Source organism: Phacochoerus africanus, chromosome 10 (assembly GCF_016906955.1).
Source record: "Phacochoerus africanus isolate WHEZ1 chromosome 10, ROS_Pafr_v1, whole genome shotgun sequence".
Lineage (NCBI taxonomy): Eukaryota > Metazoa > Chordata > Mammalia > Artiodactyla > Suidae > Phacochoerus > Phacochoerus africanus.
Window position 1 is genome coordinate 34,671,726 of NC_062553.1, and position 23,485 is coordinate 34,695,210.

Sequence of the window (23,485 nt, forward strand, 5' to 3'; positions counted from 1 at the left end):
TTTTTAATTTTGAATAATGCTTGTTTCCCTATATTACCCTGAAAGAAAAGTTACTACCAGTGTGGCTCAACTTCTATTTCAACTAACCCCAAAGGAGACTGAGCTCCATAATTCTTGAAGATAATTTGACCCTCTCTCAGCCTACTCTTTAGAGAAATTTTGTGATATGTATGTAATTCTTTCTGTGGAGATGCTGAGACAAAAACTGTGTGGCTTACGACAAAAGCTTATTTTCACATATGCAACCAGGAGGAAATCTCTTGTCACTCAGGCTGACCTTTCAGCTTGCTATTGACATTTCTGTCTCATAATTTGTAAGAGGTAACTTCCCAATTGTATTTGGAAAGACTTTAAATCTGGTTGTCAGCTAAAATAAAATTCTAGTGTATTCTCAGATGAAATCTTTTTATCTTGCGGGCTAAGGGTTTATTAATCAATACCAAGGCTATCTGGACAAGACTCTACTTTCATTTTGAATTATGTTAAGTCTCTAACTTGTCAACATGAAGGCAGAACATTGCCATTCTCCAGTTTGGGATTTTAAAGGAAAATTGAAGACAATGTTACAATTGAATATTTTAAAAGAAGAGTCAATAGAGATCAAAGGATTCTAGCATATTTTCCTTTTTTTAATAAATACATAAAGCTCTTTACCATTTCCCTCAATTATTTTGATTAGCATGATAGTAAGATCTTTCAGAGCATCATTATACCAATATTCACAGCCTGATGTAAGGACTTATTTCACGGAAATAATCATGACTAGCATTAATAGATGAAGTCAGTGCCATAACACAAGAAAGATTATAAGGCATATTTACACCATCTTAACATACAGAACACCATACACAGACACAAAAAAATCACAGATCCAGAACAAATAAAATTCAGTCTCCTAGATAGCTTACATTTATAGGCTTAGCCTGAACCATTTTTTTTGCTTTTTTTTTTTGTAATTTTTTTCTTTCTAAGCAACAAACGGAACTTCCCTATGCTTGTGATTTATTTGTAATGTTGTGCTCATGCAAAAATAATACTTGTTTTATTGCATTAACATTTAAACAGTTTTGGATTTGAATCTCAAAACCATCATCTAACATTTTACTTGATGTTGCTTCAATCATGTTGTCACTATATTTGGAGTGACAGGATAAATCGCTTTTGGTGAGTTACAAAATGACAAACATATCCGGTTGACCACAGTTCAAAAATCAAGATTCTAAGCTTCTTGATCATGCACAGTTTACTTTCATTCTTGCAAAATGGTTTGAATCAGATACACCATTTTATTCAACATCTATGAGTTTGCTTTTTTAAAATCATATTTCCAAAAAACAACAACAACAAAAAGAATGAAAGAAAATACTGTCCCACATCCACTGTTCACAAAAAGGAAGAGCAGCAAGAATCACACTGACCATTGTTAGTACACAGCCAGGTGGTATAACACCGTAGTAAACATTGAACGTCATTGAAATACGGCAGGAATGTGATAATTACTATAACCCATACTTCTGCAACAGTTCAGACTGCCACTGGCGCTTGCGCTCTGGAAAATAATCTGGAATGTGGATTTTTTTAAAATCCTGAATACATTTTTTCATTTCTTCTTCCACACTTAGCTTCTCACAGACTTTCTTTTTGGAAAGATTTGTTTCCCGGGACTTGCTGATGAGTGTCTGAAAGAGTTCACTGTTTCTGCGTTTGTCTGGTGGGGGCATCCATTGCACAGGAGCTTTTTTGGAAGGACGATCCAATGTTAAGGTGTTAGGTTGGTGAGATGTCGCCTGCTGGGCACTGGGTGGGTTATCCTGGGGTGTGCTTGCCTCCGAGTGGCTGTCACAGCTGGAAGTGGAGAGCTCATTACAGGAAGTCCCGCTCTCACTTCCTTTATCTGTGACTTTGTCGTGTTTCCTATCTTCATGCTCTTGTTTAGGTGATACTATTTTCTGCGGTGGTCCTAAAAAGAAAAAATAAAAGGAGTAAAAAAAATTGATTAAGAGGTAGGAAGGTCAAATTAAATAAGCTTTATAAATTTTACATTAAACCAAGAACATTCATCTGAAGAAAAATGCTGTTTGTGGCACTAGTTTATATTTGAAGAATTAAATATGACACCCGGTATTGTCAGTGTACATTGAATCACAGGAGCATGCTGATTGATTCTTTATAATGAAAAAACTGGGGATGTTTGCTTGATGAGCATGTATGCCATAATAGAGTATCAGTAACTTTATGCTAAAAAAGGTTATTTTAGTTTCTAGTTGCTGAAATCTGAAAAAGATAAGACATATGAAGGTTTTGTTAATCTCATAACTATTTCATTAGACAGTTCCTTTCTGTTCTAGCTAATGTCATTAGGTGCCCTTTTGTATATATATTTTACCACTGTAAGAGCAGAAAGTAACATTGCTCTATTTTACAAAGCAGCAATATTCTTCAGGCCCAGAAGTGCAATAGCATCATTTATGCTTCCGAGTGGGAGGCTGGTTTAAATCTTATCCTCAGTCTCTTAATCTTGTTTCCTGTCTATTTCCTTGGAGAGACTTATGAAAGTGCTGTAAGATATATATGTGCCTAATATTATACTGAAAAAATATAGTTGAAATATAGGATTCTCTTAAAATACAAGGTTTACCATTTGAGGCAAATTACCTAGGAGGACAATTTTCAGAAAGTGATAGTTTGCCAAGATAATTATTTCAAATACACAAACCGTTTATTTCCAAGAGGGAGCATCTTTTATTCTCCTTGACTTCGCTGTGGGATTAGGACCTCCATCTAACATTTATTGAAAACCACCACATACCCAGAACTATAATAAAACCTTGATTAACTATTCAGAAATATAGGTTGCCCAAATCTTATTTTTTTTGTGTGTAGTCAACTTTTATGAACACATTATATAAATCAGAATTGCAAGGAAGGGCCTCAATATTTTTAAGCAAATATTATTTGCTAGGATATTCTACTGTCAGCCAGAGTTGAGAATAACTGGTCTAACTCATAGCATCTCAGCCTTAGCCACGCATGGAATTACGTGGAAAGCTTAGATTACCGAGGTTTTAGTCTAACCTCCAGACATCCTGCTTTAATGAGATGCCACCTGGCCATTGGGTCATTTAATAGATCCAGGTGATTTCAACATGCCGTCATGATTATGAGCCTTTCCTCCTTCTGATATATACGAATTGAGCTAATAACCGATATAAATAGTTTATATTGCTCAGAGGGTAGGGAAACAAACCAACAAAAATACTTTTCATAAGAGCACCTACTATGCACAACCCATTGTTGGAAGCTATCACCAATTTTCCTAGTTAAAGTCAGAAGAAAAAACATTCATACCAGACATTTAGTTGAGTGGGATTAAAGATTTTAAAAGACTTTAGAACCCTTTGGAATTATGACGATATTCTATATCTTGAATGTAATGTTAGACACAGGACTGCATACATTTGTGAAAACTGATAGAATTACAGAGCTAAAATGAGTGTTTCTGTATGTAAACTATACCTGAATTAACCTAACCCAAACAAAAAATCCAAAAAACCTTAAAGAATATGTACCTATTTGAGAGAAGATATTAACCACAATTTCATACTTCTTTAGTCTGCATTACAGTAAAAAAAATGAGCAAATGCAGATGCTCATGAAAGCTTGGTAAGAAAGTGCACTGATACATTTCAGAAGTATTTGCAACCATGGATTAAAGAAAACAGAAACCAACATTTGTTTCCTTTAAGCCTCTGTCATTTTCATTTATGGTAAGAGAGAAAGAGGGTGAATCTGCAGGATGGGGAGCAGAGAAAATACACATCCTAACACTCCTTGCTGATTTACCCATGCTCATTCCGCACCTTCCAGGTCCTTAGTGCTGATGGACACAAACCGTGTCCTTAGGCTCCCCTGCCTTTTGATTTTCAGCTGGACTCAGCCACTGATAAAGACTGACAAGACCATGAACTCATCTGACCTCAACCCAAGATTTCTGTGATCTGGTTGAATCTTTGGACCAAGAGGCACAGCCCTGTCTGGCAGCTCTCTCCACCTCCTTCTCACCTCCCCCCGCTTCCCGCTGCCACCCCTCTTTCCAGATTCCATTCAGCTAGGCTCACATCTTTAGGCCTACAGGTGTTAACCATTTCCACTGTCACTGGCACAAGGATATTGCCTACACAGTTATAAACTGATAATATTAAACTTTTTTTGAATTACGCCATTCTCTTTTTTTCCTGGGATCCCGACTAATAGACCCACACTGGTCATCAATCATCCATGGACTAGTAGGATGTTACTTGCAAGGTCAAGTTTTTTTAGTGATGCCAGGTTTTTAGTGGCAATACCATTGAAAAGGGAGGGAGTCTGAGGTCCTCGTGAACAGGAATCAAATACTATTGCTCTCTGGCTAGTTGTGGCCTTGAGCAAGATACTTAGCTCCTCTAAGCCTCAATTTCCTTATCTGTAAAATGTTCGAAGTAGTACTTTCCTCATAGGGTTATTTCGAGGTTGAATAAAATGCCATACTAAAGGGTCTAGTACAGTAATTCTCAACACTGAGAGTACATGACTGTAATTTTTTAAAATGTACAGATGTTCAGGCTCATCTCTGGAGATTCTAAGGCTGCTGAACAGTTTGTATGTGTGTGTTTGTATGGAGGTCAGGGTGGTGGAGGAGTTGCGGCATCTGCTTACCTAATGATCTGAATGGCTGAATGAGATCCCAAGTTAGCATGATGCCCACCAGCCTCATACAGCGTAAGATGTAAATAAATGATTTTGACCCTTTCTGTCAATCTTCTGCATTACTTTAACCAGAAATCTCTAAAGAGGAATCTATGATTTTCATTCCCAATAATGACTAAAGGATTAAAGTGCAAATACCTGGGAAAACCAATTTACATGTAAGGATAAATGAATGATGAGAAATCATTTTCTGTTAGTAGGCAGGGGGATAGTGCATTAGATAGAGATACCCAGGCAGAGAAGTAATAACATCAGAGCAGAAGACAGTATAGAAAGAGGATACTAGGTACCATAGAAGCAAATGGCTCATTCTGGTTTTTTTTTTCGTTTTTTTTTTAAATTTTTTCCTTCTTACAGCCACACTGTAAGAAGTGTGGCATATGGAAGTTCTTGGGCCAGGATTAAATCAGAGCTGCAGCTGCAGGCCTACACCACAGCTATGGCAACGCCAGATCCAGCTGCATCTGTGACCTATGCCACAGCTTGTGGCAACCCTGCAGCCTTAACCCACTGAGCGAGGCCAGGGATTGAACCCACATCCTCATGGCCACTATGTTGGGTTCTTAAACCCCTGAGCCACAACAGGAACTCCCTCATTCTGTTTTTACTTACTGGGGAAAAATGCTTAACAACACAGGCAGGGAGGACACACAGTTATATAAAGCCTATGTATTAACTAGATAAATTATATACAGTTCTTATACCTAATGGAATTACAGTTTATTTATGGGAGTAAGACTCCTCCCTATTCCATCCCCAAAATACACACACACACAAATGCAGACTCCACAAATACAGTAGGATGCAACATACATATGATAGGAATGGATTGCTCCTATAGTAGAAGATGGGAAGCTCAAGGGAGGCTTCTGTGAAGAAGGCATTGATCAGTTTAGTCAATGGAATTTTACTGAGCACTACTACATGACAGGTACTGTGCAGGGAGGCACATAGTGGGTGCTCCTATGAAGTGCACAGGCTATCTTATGGCATCTTATGACACTGTTTAAAATGCATGAAAAAAATTTAAAAAAAAGAGGGGGTTAGTTCCCTTCATGGCGCAGTGAAAACAAATCTGACTAGGACCCATGAGGTTGCAAGTTCGATCCCTGGCCTTGCTCAGTGGGTTAAGGATCCAGTGTTGCTGTGAGCTGTGGTGTAGGTTGCAAACGCAGCTTGGATCTGGTGTTGCTGTGGCTCTGGCATAGACTGGGAGCTACAGCTTCGATTAGACCCCTAGCCTGGGAACCTCCGTATGCCGCAGGTGCACCCCAAACAGACAAAAGACAAAAAAAATGCATGAGACACATTAGAATATCTCTCTCTGTAGACTTTGAACTCTATGAAAAAAAGGGATGTGGGAACCTGAATTTACTATAGTCTTAAAAATCACTTTTTTTTTCCAAAAAAGAAGTTAGAATAGGTGCAGATATTAATAAGAATTAATATACACTTTTATTTCTCATTCCTTTGACTTCTTAGCTATCTTTGGCAAAGTGGACTCCCAATCAAGGCACCAAATAGGTTTAGATGTTTACTTGAGAGAAAATTCATAACTTTATTTTGTCTACACTTTTTTGTTTGTTGTATAATTCATGTATAGCACCGTCTTAATGCCTGTTACACAACGTAGTGATACAATATTTCTAGGCATTTTCAAATGGTCATCACAGTAAGTCTAGCTAGTTATAAAATGTTACCATACAAAGATATTAGGTAGTTATTGACTATATTCCTCACGCTGTACATTTCATACATGTGACTCATTTATTTTGCAACTAGAAGTTGGTACCTCTTAATCTCCCTCACCTATTTCTCTCGTCCCCAATCCTGTCCCTCTGGAAAACACCTGTTTCTCTCCTCTCCTAATCCCACTCCTCTGGAAAACAGCTGTTTGTTCTCTATATCTATAACTCTGTTTGGTTATGTTTGATCATTTGTTTTGCTTTTATTTTCAGAAACTGAATATAAACAAAACCATACAGTATTTGTATTTCTTTGTCTAATTTATTTCACTTAGCATAATACCCTCCAGGTCCAACCATGTTGTTGCAAATGGCAAAATTTAATTCTTTTTATGGCTGAATAATAGTCCATTGTATATGTACTACATCTTTATTCATTCATATATTAATTGGCACTTAGGTTGCTTCCATATCTTGGCCATTATAAATAATGCTGCAATGAACGTAGGACCGCATATACCTTTTCTTTCTTTCTTTCTTTTTTTCTTCTTAGGACCCCACCTGTAGCACACAGAAATTCCCAGTCTAGGGGTCGAATCAGAGCTGCAGCTGCCAGCCTACACTGCAGCCATAGCAATGCCAGATCCAAGCCACATCTGCAACCTACACTGCAGCCTGTTGCAACGCTGGATCCTTATCCCACTGAGCAAGGCCAGGGATCAAACCTGCAACCTCATGGATACTAGTTGAGTTCTTAACCTGCTGGGCCACAATAGGAACTCTGCATATATCTTTTCTAATTAATGTTTTTATTTTCTTGGGATAAATATCCAGGAGTGAAATTGCTGGATCATATGGTAATTCTATTTTTAATTTTTTAAATAGCAAATTTTTGAATGTATAGAACACTATGATAGTTTTCTGTATAAATCATTAAGGATTATAGTCCCTTTTTTATTTATGTCAGAATTTTTGATAATGCATATTATTATGCTATTTGATTAAGCATACTTAAAAACATTACTGATAATGTAGTGGATTTAAATTGGGACTGAATGCAGTAATAAAGTGATTTATATGTTTTTTATGACATGAACTTTAAGAAAAATAAATGAATTAAGAGGAAATAATGATCTACTCTGGTTGCTTAGGTTTCTTGTGGATGCCTGCTAATAGAAGGCTTTCAGGGATAATTTAAAACCTTATATCATTCCATTCAATGATCCAAACCCACTTGAAGTGCCTTAAACACAACATGAATAATAATTTAAATAACACTAAATGCTGCATATATGGGAACAGCATGATTGTCAGAAACATGTTTCTCTTCAATTCGGAACAGAAACCCATATATACCTAAGTGATCTTCCTAAAAGTATTTTGCCCTTTAGGGGTTACATCACCAATCAGACTTAGTATAAGAAAAGAAAATGAAATGTGATTTGGTGGCTTAATCAGCTGGGCTTTCTTCCATCACATAAAGACTAATGACTGGTTATTAGAGTGGGCAACAAATCAGTGAAAAACCAAATCTCATACCTAATTAAGATTTAATTTTTAAAAGTTCAATACATACATACAGATAGAAACTTTTCAAAAAGTTTTTGGAATTAAATTTCCCATTTTTCATTTGGATATTTGCCATTAAATTGACTAAGATTTTCATCCAGGAGTTGATTGTCTTTTAGGGGAAATTATAATCTTACCTAGGAGAACTGCAAGCTAGCTACCTAGGTCCTGCTGCTCCTCAATTTTAAAAGGCACATAACTAGGGTAGTTCTGGGTCTAAGACTATTGCCATAGTTTTTCTCAGAACATACAGGCATTTTCAAATGAAGTCTACATGTACAGCTGCACACTTGAAAAAAACTTTTTATTCTAATCTCTTTACCTGCCTAGTGATGATAAAAAAGACTGGATATGTAAAATGTGTCTGCAACAGGCACAATTCCCAGAAGGAAAATTACCCTTTAATAGTACTCAGCTCAATGGTGTGTGAATGGTTATGTGATGCTTGAACAGAATGAACCAATCCATCTTAAATATTAGCACCACATGCCTCCAAGTATTAAGCAGTTAAGTCACAGAGGAAAAAAAAAAAAAACCTCCATTTAAATTTGATAAACATTTTTTGAGCACCTATATGTACCAGGCATAGTGTTAGTTTCAAGAGGAAGGACATGCACACACACACATGCGCACGCGCACACACATGCACGCACACGCGCACACACACACACACACACACACACACACAATCCCTGATATCAAGCAGTTCAGGTTTAGGGTGAAAAGCACACTAACAAAGCTATAACTAAAGTCTGAATGGGATGGGAAGGAGGAGTGGGAGTAAAGTGTGATTGGAAAGAGCTCAGGAAAAGGGATCATTTGTAGTTTATTGGTTAAAATCTGCATATAACCTATAGTCAGACCTCCTTACATGTGGTTCCTCTGTATCTGTGAGTCCTCCCTTACCCATGGTATATCATAGTAAATTGCGACCTAAAGATCATATAGGAGATGTATTTATCTTAGACTGAAAAGGCTATTGAATGAATAAAAATTAATTTGTCTCTGAGAAAAAGAAAACTCATTTTTTTTAATATTTTTTATAATCTCTACCCTCATTACTTAACCACTTCCATTGTGAAGGTGAATACAAGAGAAAACTAAAGAAGGGTAATTTGAAAAGAGATATGTGTTGTGGGATTCTTTTTTTCCATACTGATGTGATTGGTCACTAACCCACTCTTGTTATTCTTCTTGTACCTGTTAACTTTTCACTATACTTATTTATTTACAGTGTCTTCCAGTCCTTACATTGTAAATGCCTTAAAGGTAGAATCTGTGCCTTTCCAGCCTACCATGAAGCCTTGATCAGAGTAATTGCTCAACCAAATTCATAAAGTAAAAATTATCTTCACTCCTCTGAATTTATACAGTATCTACTACTGACTATATTATTCATTTGGTACTTGGTATTCACTACATTTTATGTTACTGGATATTCACCCAAATGACCACAGTTATGCTCCTAGCATCCCCACACAAATGTCTGCTCCAAAGTCACATATTTAGGGTTCTATATTCCTTAAAAGGGTTGTACATTTGACCTTTGAACAGCACGGAGATGAGGGGCACCAACCTTCCATGCAGCCAGCAAACACAAGAATAAATTATAGCCAGACATCCATGCTTGTTGTTCTTCTATATCCACAGTTGTGTATCTTCAAATTGTGTAGTACTGTGGCATTTATAATTGAAAAAATCTGCCTGTGAGTGGACCTGCACAGTTCAAATTCATGTTGTTCAAGGGTCAACTGTAATTTCCATGATGACAGAGACTGTGTCTTAGGTTTCCTCGTATCACTTAGTTCAGGAGGCTGGTTTGTTTCATCATTGAATCAAAGATACTAATAGACTGAAAAAGCAAATGTTATGTAGCACTAGAAAAAAATGTGAGAAAAAAATATACATTTAACGGAATATTCACTGAAGGAGGTTTCAAAAGTAATCTTATTGTCTTCCTCCCATTCTATAATTCTGTATCTCCCTGTTAGTTATTTCTGTTGATGATGTCCAAATCACCATTGTTTACCCAATGGAGTTATCTTTTATTTCCAATTATTTTCCAGGTCCTGTTAGTTCTACTCTTACAGCGGCTCTTGAATCTACTCCTTCATTTCTACTCCCATTTTCATCACTTACAACAGGTTTCTCATTATTTCTTACTGTCTCTTAACTAGTTCTCTGACTCCATTTTAGTCCCATTTCACTATTCTCTACACCACTGTTAAATAAATATTCCTAAAGTCTAATTCCATGTGCAAAAACCTTCTAAATTGTTCCTCTGTGCACAGAATGAATTTCACAGGTGGAAACTTCACATTTTGACACTGAGAACTGTCCTCAGTGTGACCCAAATAAATATCCAAGCCCACCATTTTTTAAAAAATAAAATTATTTTTAGGGGTATAGTTGATTTACAATGTTGAGTCAATTTCTGCTGTACAGCATAGTGGTCCAGTCATAAATATATATACATGCTTTTTCTTATACTATCTTCCATCATGTTCTATCCTAAGAGATTAGATACAGTTTCCTGTGCTGTACAGTAGGACCTCATTGCTTATCCATTCTAAATGTAATAGTTTTCATCTACCAACCCCAAACTCCCAGTCCATCCAATCCCTCCCCCGTCCCCCTTGGCAACCACAAGTCTGTTCTCTATGTCTATGAGTCAGTTTCTGTTCTGTAGATAGGTTCATTTGTGCCACATTTTGTATTCCACATATAAGTGATATCATATGGTATGTGTCTTTCTCTTTCTGATTTACTTCACTTAGTATGAGAAACTCTAGGTGCATCCATGTTGTTGCAGATGGCATTATTTTGTTCCTTTTTATGGCTGAGTAGTATTCCATTGAGTATATGTACTACTCTTCTTAACACGTTCATCTGTCAATGGACATTTAGGTTGTTTCCATGTCGTGGCTATTGTGAATAGTGCTGCAAAGCATATTTCTTTTTGGATGAAGATTTTGTCCAGATATATGCCCAGGAATGGATTGCTAGATCATATAGTAGTTCTATACTTAGTTTTCTGAGGAACCTCTATCCCAAGTCCATCCTTAATACTCTCCATTTTTTGGCCAAAATACTCTCCTTGCTCCTAGTAAATGCCTTGCTTTATCCATGTCTATTCTCCTCCCTTTATATTGTATTCCTTCCTTTCTCCAAAAGAAAGGAACATTTCCAAGCCTGTTCCAAATGATGCTTTCAGCACAAGACATTCTATTTGCATATTTGGATGTGACTTGTTATTTCTTGCTCTCTTAATGACCTACTTCAGTTTGTTTGAATCTACCAATTATTGAGCCAATTTTATCATAAATAATAGTTATTTTTATACTAATTTTAACCTGTATCCCCATGTTCTGCCCTAAAAGACACTCACACAAACACACCCACAACCTTTGTTAGTCACTACAGAACAGAAATTCTCTATTCATCTTTGTTATTTCCTGGAGCACCACTTCCATGACAAGGTTCATAATAATTCAGTGATTATTTGTTGAGCTGAATTAAGTGAAATTAGTATAATCTATAAAAGAATGTATAAGCAAATATGGAACTATTTTATCCCCAAAGAAGTTTTGTTTTATTTTAACTAAAAAATATAAACCCAAGCATAACTAATCTTACAGGGTGTTACAAAAACAAACCAAAACAAGGGAGAAGGTATGAGCACTTAGCAAAAAGAGCTATAAGAAGGACCTCACAGTTTCTCCAGGAAGTGAAAACAGTCCTTTGAGAAGGTCCCTTTATTATCCCTTTAGGTTCTTAAAGAGAAATAAAAGCTATTGGAGAATCACATACAATAAGGAAAAACAATTTTTTTTTGTTGTGTGGAAGAATTCTGCATCACTTACATAATCGTGCCTGCTGCTTGTCTTAAACATATCTAAGAGAAAAGGTATTAGGTATTCACTGTCTTTTCAGAGCCCTAGCCCATGCCACATGGTTACCCACGCCTTGCAAGAAGTCTATATTAAAGCTGGTCTCCACATTTCACTACAGGATCTAAGGTTCTCTGGCACATATACTTACTTTGTATGTAAAACAAACAAACAAACAAACAAACAAGAACTCCAGAAAGATGCCCAGGCTCCTTTTGGATCCTGGAATTAAGACCTGCTCATTCTCAGGTTCCCACACCCAAATCTACCATACTTTATTATTGATGTCTGACTTTCTTCCCCACATGCTAATGAAGCCACTGTCTAACGACCTCCTTTTTCACAGGCACCTACTGTTTAAGAGGGATAATTTATCTGGCTTTCAAATTTGTCAACACAAGCCTACTCTTTGTTTCTTCCACATCTAAAAACTGTGGATCACAACACCTACACGATGCTGGGCAAGGGTTAATGAGGGGTTGTATCCACAACACATCTGATGGCTGTGGGAGGGATAAAAGAGTGCTTGGTAAGTATAGGTTGGGGATGCACTTATGGTGTGCTGAGTATAACAAATTGAAACGAACAAGAAAAAAATGCTGGTTGTAAATTATCCCTGCCTATTATAAAATACTAAAGAAAAGCCTCTCTATGACAACAGAGGAAGCAGAATTTCTGAAAAGACCAAAAAATAAAAAATAAAAAAAATAAAAAAAATTAAAAAATAGGCTAATACTCTTCGGTTCCAGGAACAATGGTGATTGCAGGCAGAAAGTCATAGTTGAGGGGATTTTTATTTGTCAGATCTCTTCAGATTCGAGTGCTGTCCCACCAATAAACGTTTTCAAGTACTTCCAACAATGGCCACCAAGATGTAACTTCTTATAGCTGCCATACTATTCAGTGTGAATGCCATCTCTTTTCACTGTGAGATTTATAAAAGGGTGCCTGTTATAGAAGCAGCTCAGTGCACAATCACTACAGTGAATGGAAAAGAGAAACACATGCTCACAGCAGGGTTTAATTTCATACTGTGTGACAATAAAAAATTGCCTAGCCTTTGAAAATAGCAAAACCACGCTTGAAGTTCTGACACCTACTAGCCCTGTGCCAAAATCTGCCTTTGAGATTCATTTTTTCTATTCTGCTTAAGGATTAAAAATAGGGTATCTCCTTCCTAAAATTACTTCAAGGAAAGACATGTATGAGGAAAAGCCTTACAAGAGGCTAAAAACTGGCCCCGGCAGGGCGGGAGCGGGGGAAGGAGCGTATTTGGTCCTCATTCCTGGAACCTGTAAATGTAACTTCACATGACAAAATCCTAGCAGTTGTGATGAAGGATTGCGGGATGGTGAAAATATTCAGGATTATCCAATCGGCCCCTAAATCAAACACAGGTATCCTTGTAAGGGGGAGCGAGAGGGAGATTTGATACACAGACAGGAGGAGGAGGTGATGTGATCATAGAGTCAGAGAGATTGGATCGGTGTGGCTGGAAGAGGCAAGCAATGGATTTTCCTCTTGAACCTCTAGAGGAAGAGGGGCACTGCTATCACCTTGGTTTCAACCCAGCAAAAATGACTTGGAGGTCAGATCTCTGGAACTGTGAGAGAATAAATTTCTGTTGTTTTAAGCCACCACATTTATCGTAATTGGTTAGAGCAGCTCTTGGAAACTAATACATATCTATTTAGTCTACTATCTGGCCTTGGTCAATGCTGAGTTGTGACATTTATATGTGAACACAATCTTTTCCTTAAAAACTGGATGGTACTTTATCTGAACTACAGTATCTTAGTTTCTTGATTAAAATATAATCTCTTGCAGTCCCTGTCAGATTGTTACCCTATTTTTTTTCAGACTAATAGCCCTTCAGATTTTGCAAAACAGTGATCATATCTGCTCTAAGTTTTTCCCAATTATATAAATCAAACACTATTTCCATAATGAGGTTTATAGCCTCTTAATGACTCTCATCTGTTCCCACAATATATGCTTCTCTTTCTACAAACACACACACACAGACACACACACACAGACACTCTCTCTCATCCACCTCCTCCACTCTACATACACACATTATATATCCATATATCACAAACTCATTCCATACACATCTCTAGCACCTGAGCATCTTGTGAAGTTCTAGCATCAGATTTTACTGCTTTCTGGACATCTCCTAAACTTCAAATACCACATGCCAAAAAAATGACAAATGACCTCACTATTCTTTCCCCTACAAACCAGTTCCCCCTCCTATATTTTCCACTTTTATTTTTTATAAAGCTCCATAATATTTTCAATCACACAAGTTTGAAATCTTAGTCATCTCCATTATTCTATTTCTATCCCTCTACTGATTTCCTTTCTCATAGGAACAGCTACATAACACTATTGAGTGCAGTCTGATGGTGTCTCAACCATTTCCTTCACTTCAGTCTTTCCCCCACACAGTTATGATCCTCATTAATCTGCTATAATGAACTTCTAATCTCTTACCACATCTATTGAAATGACATTTTAAAGATCTTTTCCTCTCTAATATCTACCCCCTACTATCCATATCTCTGCAACATGGATCTTATTATAGCTTATTATAGCACCTACTCTATGAAAATGTCAATAACTTTCAGAAACAAATCCAAATCTCTTAGCCACGTAAACAAGATTTTCCATGACATAGTCCCAGTCCAAACTTCAAAACTCATGTTCTATTACTCTTACCTTCTATTCAAGCCAAATTACAGATAATTAATATTATCCTAAATACCACATCTTCAGTTCTTCACTGGTGCAAATGAGGTTGATTTCTATTTTGTATCATATTTGTACATATGGAATAAATTCTTTATTGGTTGTGTGTATGTATGAATGAAAAATATATTTAGGGCCCTTAACTATCTTATGTAATAAACTCCAAGCTCAAGGAGTAGATTGATAACCTAGATTGGGACATCCATCAGACCTTACCAATCCAACTCCTTAATCTAAGGCAAAGATGAGGATTAGGAGGCAAGTGAGCTGGGTAGTTCAGTAATAGGGAGTCCCTGGGATACTTTAAACTATTGATGGGGGAAAGAAAGAGAAGGTCTTTACCTGTTTGGCTAAATGTTCTCGGTTGTGAGTGCAGAAGACTAAATGCTCAGTCCCAACTACAGTAAAAGAGAATGAAAGCTTGAGAGAAAATCCTAACAGTGCTGGCCAAAGTGATCCTTCTGGCCAATGCCACCAGTTATACAAGTATTTTGGACAGAAAAAAATACTAATCTCACTGGAAAAATCCTTTTTATAAACCTGTTCAGATATTTTATTAAATGCAAATGACCTTGAAATATAACTGAAATCTCTCTTCTTGAAGCAAGTTGAGTGACGTGTTGGTTGTGTTTGCCATAGGAGAATTCTGATGCTTAATGCTTAATGCATGAACTTCAATGTTTTATGTACACTTTAAGTTACTGATCAGAAAAGTTGGGAAAATTTAGGGTGAGTTAGAAACAAATATATAATCAGTGTGTATTTATGAACAAATCATTTCAACAGTAATAGATACAACTGAAAGCATCTAAAGGATTTCCTTTTATTCTACTAACAGTGCCATGGGTCCCCATCTCTGTCTTAGAACCTGTGACCAGAGCGCAGAAGGCATTGCTATCATTCCAAACCTAGCTCCTCATATATTTTTGCATCCTGGGGGAAAACGTCTGTTTCAAGTAGAAGATAGGGGTGCAAAGTAAACACAGAGATCTACACACAAAGTTGGAATATATTTTATTAGGCAAATGTGGCTAAATTTAAAAAATTCAGCCATAGCAACACTGTCATCTTTTTCTGTGTCATTAGTAAAGGAAATGAGCTGAAATAAATAATACAAGCAGGACAGTTTTACTGAGTTCATATTTTACCAAGTATGTCAAAGATTATACTAATATTGAACATTCATCGAACCCTTACTTTGGGCCAGTCACCAAGCTAAATGCATTATGCTAATATTGCACTTATATCTCACAATAATCATAAAAAAGAAGCACCTGTTTAAACTGAGGTATAGAGAGGTTTGTACCCTGCAGGGTCACATTTGGAAACCACAGAAACAAGATATGTCTGACCTCAGAGCTTATGCTGAATTAAGTTTTGAGATGCATTGCCTCAAAAGCCCTGAAACATGGTTAAAATCAGGTTCCCTGAAATCCTAAACTAGAAGTACAATTATTCATGATTTCAAGCCCTGATAAGATTAAACTCAGAGGCACATCGGTGAAAATTTTGGGATAAAATTGTTTAACTTTACCTACTATAATTTCTATTATTTGTAATATAGATCTACATGAAATTACAGACTGTGCTTTCTAACTCTGTTTTTTTGAGATTATTACTGGGACCCATATATGTTAACCAGGTAACCTCTATCAAATTTAAGATTTTCCCATTTCAGAACATATGCTTATCTTGTAAGATCCTCTGAAGCATATATATATTTTTTGTACATTTAGATCAATAAAAAAATCTCTTGTAGATTAATTGGATAAGTACACATCAAGAAACATAAGTTTTAAAGGAAAATTATTTAAATATGAATTCCACTTTAAAACTAATAGAGTGAAAATAATTAGGAAATATATGAGGATGTAGAATTATAGTAGAGAAGAAACAGGATGAAGGAATTATCTTAGGACTTTTGACTTGCCAGATACTATAATTTCTGAAATATCAGAATTAGATTTGTATAATAAGTCACCTTTAAGACTGAACCTTTCAATGATGTGTGCCTCTCGATCAGGAAAGATCCTGACATAAGGCCAGAAATTTCTGCTAAGAGCTTTCAGAGCCTAATTAAATAATGAGTAGATTCTGTCAGGGTTGAGATGCCTTGAACTTTTCATGTCACTTTATAGTGCACTTTAGTCTAAACCCAATATTTCAATAGCAGCAGTAACATCAATCTCTCTGACATTAAAGCCTTACAGATTAAAAGATTGTGAGGGGGTGTTAATGAAACTATTTCAAGATAAAAACATGTACTGGTAACTCCTTCGATGTGGATCAATTAAAATGGCTATGTCACGGAGGAATTTGCACTAGGAATATATTTGGAAAACCATGCTTATTTATAAGATGTATTTATGGTTATTCAATAAAAACTTGAACTTTTTAAATATAAGCAACATTAGTAAAAGAGTATACCCTCTGTATGATGCATATTGAATAACTCTCTATGAAGTGCTGAGAACACAGGATTCAAAGGAATGAATTGTCTGCTTTGACTTCATGCAGTTCAGTGAAAGTGATCTGGGGTGGTCCCTCTTTCATTCACTCTATGAAACTTACTTTAAAAAGCTATGTATAAGTTGAATGAAAAACTCAGATATCTGCATTCTTTTTAGGGCAAAACTTTCCATAACAAGTAACTAAACTATAGCTATAATTACTCAATAATAAGGACTATATATAAAGATCATAATTAATTTGAAACTATAGTTTACATTATAATTTATTTTAATACCATTGTGACTGTATCAATATTAGACAAGTGAATAAAACCATGTTTGATTAATGATTAAAGATACAAGTCCTATGCTTGAGTGGCTGGCTGCTCCACTTGCCTTTCATAAATTGTGAACTATTTTATAAGCAAAACTGCTAAGGCCAAAGGTCATATAGAACACTGAGAAGATTCTGATTTTGTAAATCAAATAGCAAAGGAAAATTGTTAACCAATGGTTGTCAATTTTTTACCATTTTTGTTTACAATAGCAAAAAATACATAGAATTAGAAAAAAAACTCGATAATCAAAATCTTCAGCATTATGTGCATTAACTTTTACCTTAGTGCATTCTAGAGAACTCAAAGTAATAATGAGCAGGAATGAATTAAATCCACATCACTTTTATTAGTGCTGTGTATTTATAGAAAATTACAAAAGAATATGGCATCATGACCACAGAGCACATCCTGCTCCGGTGTAGCACAGTCTAGAAGGGACAGAAAAGGAAACAGAAGATTTAATCAAGACGGCAGTCTGCTTTTTTTTTTTTTTCTTCTTAATTTCTCTCAAATCCTTTCAAAATGTTATCCTGAGGGTGGAGGAGAGGAGAGAAAGAGACTAAATATACTAAATCCTTGACAGTGCTAGAAAACACGAAAATTCTCATGAACAGAGCACACATTGGGAAAATTCTGGGTGACAAAAAGCAGATGGGATCAGTCTAGAGAAAGTAGAGAACACATTGTCTTGATACACTCTCAGGGGAAAAAATTGAAAGAATGATTCGGTAGAACTCAAAGCCCAGAGTAAATTAGTAAAAGACATGAAAGAAATCTTGGGTCCAATTTCAGAAGACCTAGATCTTATGTGTATGACTGGGCTGGTCCATTTCACTAAGCAGAAAGCAGTAGAAGCACCGAACCTTGGACAAAATCCATCACCTCTCTAGAGAACCAACTATTTTTCTGAGGATAATTACCCAGTGGATGAAGGAGTAGGGCTTTGAAACAATTCTCTATCTCTGCTCTTCATCAATGAGGAGGTAGGTGGAACTGGATGGGGCTCCAAAAGAGAAAGGTGATCCTCCCAGCCAAAAGATAAACAAAAACCTCTCTTTAATATTATTGCAGGTTGAGAGTTGAAACTGTGTGGTTGGGATAAACTCAATCTATCTACCAGTTAAATAAGATACATTCTAAAATAAGGTCATACAGTCAAGCCATACTACCCCTCTCCCCAGTGAGGCAGAGCTCAGACACTAAAATACACTGTTGGACAAAGAAATCTGAAAATCTGCTGGGTTAAACCGATGCCATCTACCTATACTTAGCAATCTAGTCATTTATACATTAATATAAAAAGAACACAATAGTTTATAATAGACATTTTACATAAATAAGTGCATTGAAATGAGGGACTTAAAAACAACAACAAAAATCATTTTGCCTGGAACAAATAGAACTAGCTCAGGGAATAGTAGAGAATGTTAAAATTCTATTTGGAATCCTCAGAGAGAGGAGAGGATAGTGAATATTTAAAGCTGACAACTACAATTGATAAAAACATTTCTTGGGAGCTAACTATTTTATTTAAAAAGTAAAATAAGTGATCAAATGAACATATAAAAGAACATGATTGAAAGTCAAATTAATAATCTGAAATAAAATGTCATGGATATTTCTTAGAATTTGCAACAAAATGATATGTAGAAGTATGAGATAAGAATCAATCCACCATGTTCATATCTATCTTAAAAAGAAGGATTAGAATGAAAGCAGTGACAATAAACACAAAATAAATTACAGAGGAAAAGTGCTCGTAGTTTATAATAGGCACATGTTTCAGATTGAAATTGTTGCTGAGTTTCAAGCAATCTAAATTAAAAGAAAAAATGCCTAAATGCATCTCAGTGAATTTTCAGAATTCTAAGTGTCAAGAAGGAATCCTAAAACCTTCCAAGACCAAAATAAAACATCCTACAGTCAAAAGATTAAGGAAAAATTTGAGCTTGACAATTTTACTGAGTATTCTGATTTTTAGAAAACCATGAGCCAAAACCTTGGAAGTTTTTAAGAAAAAATCGTTTACATGAGAGACCTATTTCCAGTTAGCTTAGCATTCAAATGTAGGGGTTGTGTATGGAGATATTCAAACATAGGACCTCACTAAAAGAATTAGTCAAAATTATACTCTAGCAAAAATAAAAATCATTCATTGATTTAATAGATTTAATAAATATTTATTGAGAGTCAATACATGGAAGACATCTTGCTAGACAATGGGAGAAATATGGAAAATGTACAATGACATCTAATTTATGTAGTAATAGAGATGGATATTCATTTAAAAATCACACAAAGTAATGTGGAATTATAACTGAGATAAGAACCATGTCGACTGAAATCATTACAGTATATTTTAGGAAATTACATTCCCCCAAAATGTAAAAGAGCTTTTATCAAGAAGCAATCGTGAAGGAAAACATTATAGGAAGTGCTGGATAAGTAGGGAAGGAGAAGCAAGAGTTAAGAGTGTGAGCAAGGTCTCACTTGCATGGAAGTGTGAACGGGTGTAAGAGCTAAATAAGTCAGCACTGATGGAGCACAGGCCAAGTTGGATCATAGAGGCTGCTGACCTCTAGACCATTCAATTTTTCTAAGGCATAAATAAATTTAGCATTTATCCAATGACCAAAAGGACCACGACAATGCAATTTAAGCCAGGGAGATACTAGGGAACAAGATCAAATTTTTATTTTGTAACAATTGTCCTGACTTAAGAGTGGAATGACTTGGAAGGGTACCCTGTGTAAGCAGACAAGGTTACTACATACCAAAATCTGTAAAACTTATTCAGAGTTTTAGTATCAAGGAGACTCAGAGGGAAAAGTAATATACCTCTAAATATATTTACACAAAATTTTAGAAGAATAAAAATAAATGAACTGAGCTTTCAGTTCAAGTGGCTAGAATAAAATAAAGTAATTCAAAATGAATAGGAGATCAATATAGAAGACAGAAAATAACAAAGAAGGAAACAAAAATCTGTAGAAAATAAGATGAAAAGATGTTAAAAATAGACAATCTTATGGTATATCCAATAAAGAGAAAACATCATTAAGTCTGAAAAAGTGATAATCATTAAAGACAGAATCAGAATTTAAAGTCCTAAAATATACTATAGGTAAATTTATATCAATACATTTCCAGTTAATGTTCTAAAATATATAGAAATTACACATTTGACTACTAAATATAGATAACATGAACAGATGTATATAAATAATTTTTTTAAAAAGAAAATAAGTTCAAGATCTAGTCCTAAAAAGAAAGTATATGCAAATGGCATTACAGCAAAAAAATCTCCAGGGAAATAATAAGATCTATGTTATATAAACTGATCCAAAGAATAGAAAATAAGAAAAAGTTTCCTAACTAATTTTATAAGCATCAGTAACTCCAATATCAAATCCAGAGGAAAATACATAGAAAAGAGAAAATTGTGAGTCTATCTACTATCTGAACTTAGATGTATAAATCTTAAATAAAATACATACAAATTTAATTCAAAAATGTATCAAAGGATAATGTATCCTGACCAAGTAATATTTATTTTAAAAATGAGAGATAGTTCATCATCATAAAATATATGTCACATATAAGATAAAATAAGGGAAATGTTATCATCACAAAAATATATAAAGAAACATTAGAGAGAATGCCATAGTGACACTTTATTTCTTAAATAACAACTGAGAAACTGGAAGAGTAATTTCCTAACTTGATAGTGAAGTATTAAAAGTATTTCTATTGAAGTCAAAGTTAAGCCCAAAACACTTGCTATTATTACTACTAATTGATTTTGTATTGAAGGATACATTCAATAAAATAAAAAACAATAAAAAGTAAGTTAAAATATTGTAAAGGGATAAAAGAAATGTTATTTCAAGTGATATGATATAGAACAGCTGAAAACACTGTTAAAAGTATTTCAGAAGGAGGCTGATATAAGATTAACATATAAAAATCAATAGCTTTCCTATGTATCAGTATGCTAATTTTTAAAAAGATATTGGAGAAAATAGATTACACTCTGTGTAGCAACACGAATTTCAAATTAACTATGGACATGTTCAACAAGAGGTATATGAATAAAAGTATAAAACTTCAGGATTATTGAACTTTATTGAGGTATCCAGAGAAACTAAATAAATGGAGAGAAATACTACATTCCCTATTAGAATAATATTGTTGATATAATTATTCCCAAATAAATGTAAAAATGCAATGCAAGACTCAATAAGATAAAGATTGTTAAAATTGATACTGAAATAATTTGGAACAATATATGTACAAGTATAATCCACAATATTTTGAGATGTACAAAAAACATGAGAGGTTTGCCTTCCTATATATTAAACTATACTTTAAAACTTTACTATGATTGTAACAATGTGGAAAATTATGTCAAATGCAATGAAAAGTGTAAAAACCAACACATGTACCTATAGAAATTTGGTATTTTAATTCAGTGTGGAAAGAATGCACTATTCAATGAATTGTGTTAAAGTAAATTATTTGGAAAAATAGTTGCACACCTCATATTATACATAAAAATTGGAGTTCCCATTGTGGCTCAGTGGTTAACGAACCCGACTAGCATCCATGAAGACACAGGTTCAATCCCTGGCCTTGCTCAGCGGGTTAAGGATCTGGCGTTGCCGTGAGCTACGGTGTAGGTTGCAGACGTGGCTCAGATCTGGCGTTGCTGTGGCTGTGGCATAGGCCGGTGGCTACAGCTGGAATTGGACCCCTAGCCTGGGAACCTCCATATGCCGTGGGTATGGCCCTGAAAAGACAAAAAGACAAAAAAATAAAGTAAAAAAATAAAAATAAACACCAGATGAGTTAAATAGCCAAATACAATGAAACTATTAATATACCAGAAGAAAATATAAAATGTTTGAAAATATTTTTATGCCAGTAAATAGATGGGTAAAGTATGAAGGACTTGATTTGTAAAAATATAAAATTTCTATTGGATAGAATACAAACTTAAAAACTAGTGACTAACTGGGGAAACAACTCAACAGATACTCAATTTATTCTGACCCCACTGAGAGATAAACCAAGTTGTCAGGCTGACGGGAATCAAAAGATCACATCTATATCTTGGCGATTAGTGTTGCAACTGTGTCAATAGCGTTGCAACGAATATTGGGGTGCATATATCTTTTCGGATTATGATTTTTCCTAGATATATGCCCAGGTGTGGGATTCCTGGATCATATGATAGTTTTATTTTTCATTTTTTAAAGGAACTTCCATACTATTCTCCATAGTGATTGTACAGTTTACATTCCCACCAACAGTGTGTGAGGGTTCCAGTTTCTCCATACACTCTCCAGCATTTATTATTTGCAGACTTTTGGATGATGGCCATTCTAATGCGTGTGAGGTGATATCTCACTGCGTGATTTGCATTTCTGTAATAATTAGTGATGTTGAACATCTTTTCATGTGCTTTTTGGCCATCTGTCTATCTTCTTTGGAGAAACGTCAGTTTAGACATTCTGCCCATTATTTGATTGGGTTTTTTGTTTTTTGATATTGAGCAGCATAAGCTGTTTGTATATTTTGGAGATTAACCCTTTGTCAGGCTCTCTCTCTCTCTCTCTTTTTTTTTTTTTTTTTTTTTTTGCGTTTTAGGGCCACACTTGTGGCATATGGAGGTTCCCAGGCTAGGGGTCTAATCCGAGCTACAGCTGCCGGCCTACACCACAGTCACAGCTATGCCAGATCCGAGCCATGTCTGTGACCTATACCACAGCTCACAGTAACATCAGATTCTTAACCCACTGAGTGAGCCCAGGGATCAAACCTGCAACCTCATAGTTCTTCCTAGTTGGATTTGTTTCCACTGTGCCATGACAGGAACTCCATATGTCAGTCTCTTTGTTTGCAAATATTTTCTCACATTCTATGGGTTGTCTTTTCATTTTATTTATGGTTTCCTGTGCTGTGCAAAAGCTTTTAAGTTTAATTAGGTCCCATTTGTTTATTTTTGTTTTTATTTTCATTACTCTAGGAGGTGGTTCCAAAAACATATTGCT

At 35.4% G+C, this 23,485-nt stretch overlaps 1 protein-coding gene across 1 annotated transcript in view; it reads right to left on the reverse strand.

Annotated features, from left to right (window-relative positions):
* Nucleotides 1-606: 606 nt before the first annotated feature.
* KCTD8 (potassium channel tetramerization domain containing 8) overlaps nt 607-23,485 on the reverse strand; it is a 263,165-nt gene continuing 240,286 nt past the window's right edge. The window contains exon 2 of the mRNA XM_047799334.1: nt 607-1,960. Within this exon, the coding sequence (XP_047655290.1) occupies nt 1,500-1,960 (461 nt within the window). The 3' untranslated portion in view covers nt 607-1,499. The remainder of the gene's footprint in view (nt 1,961-23,485) is intronic.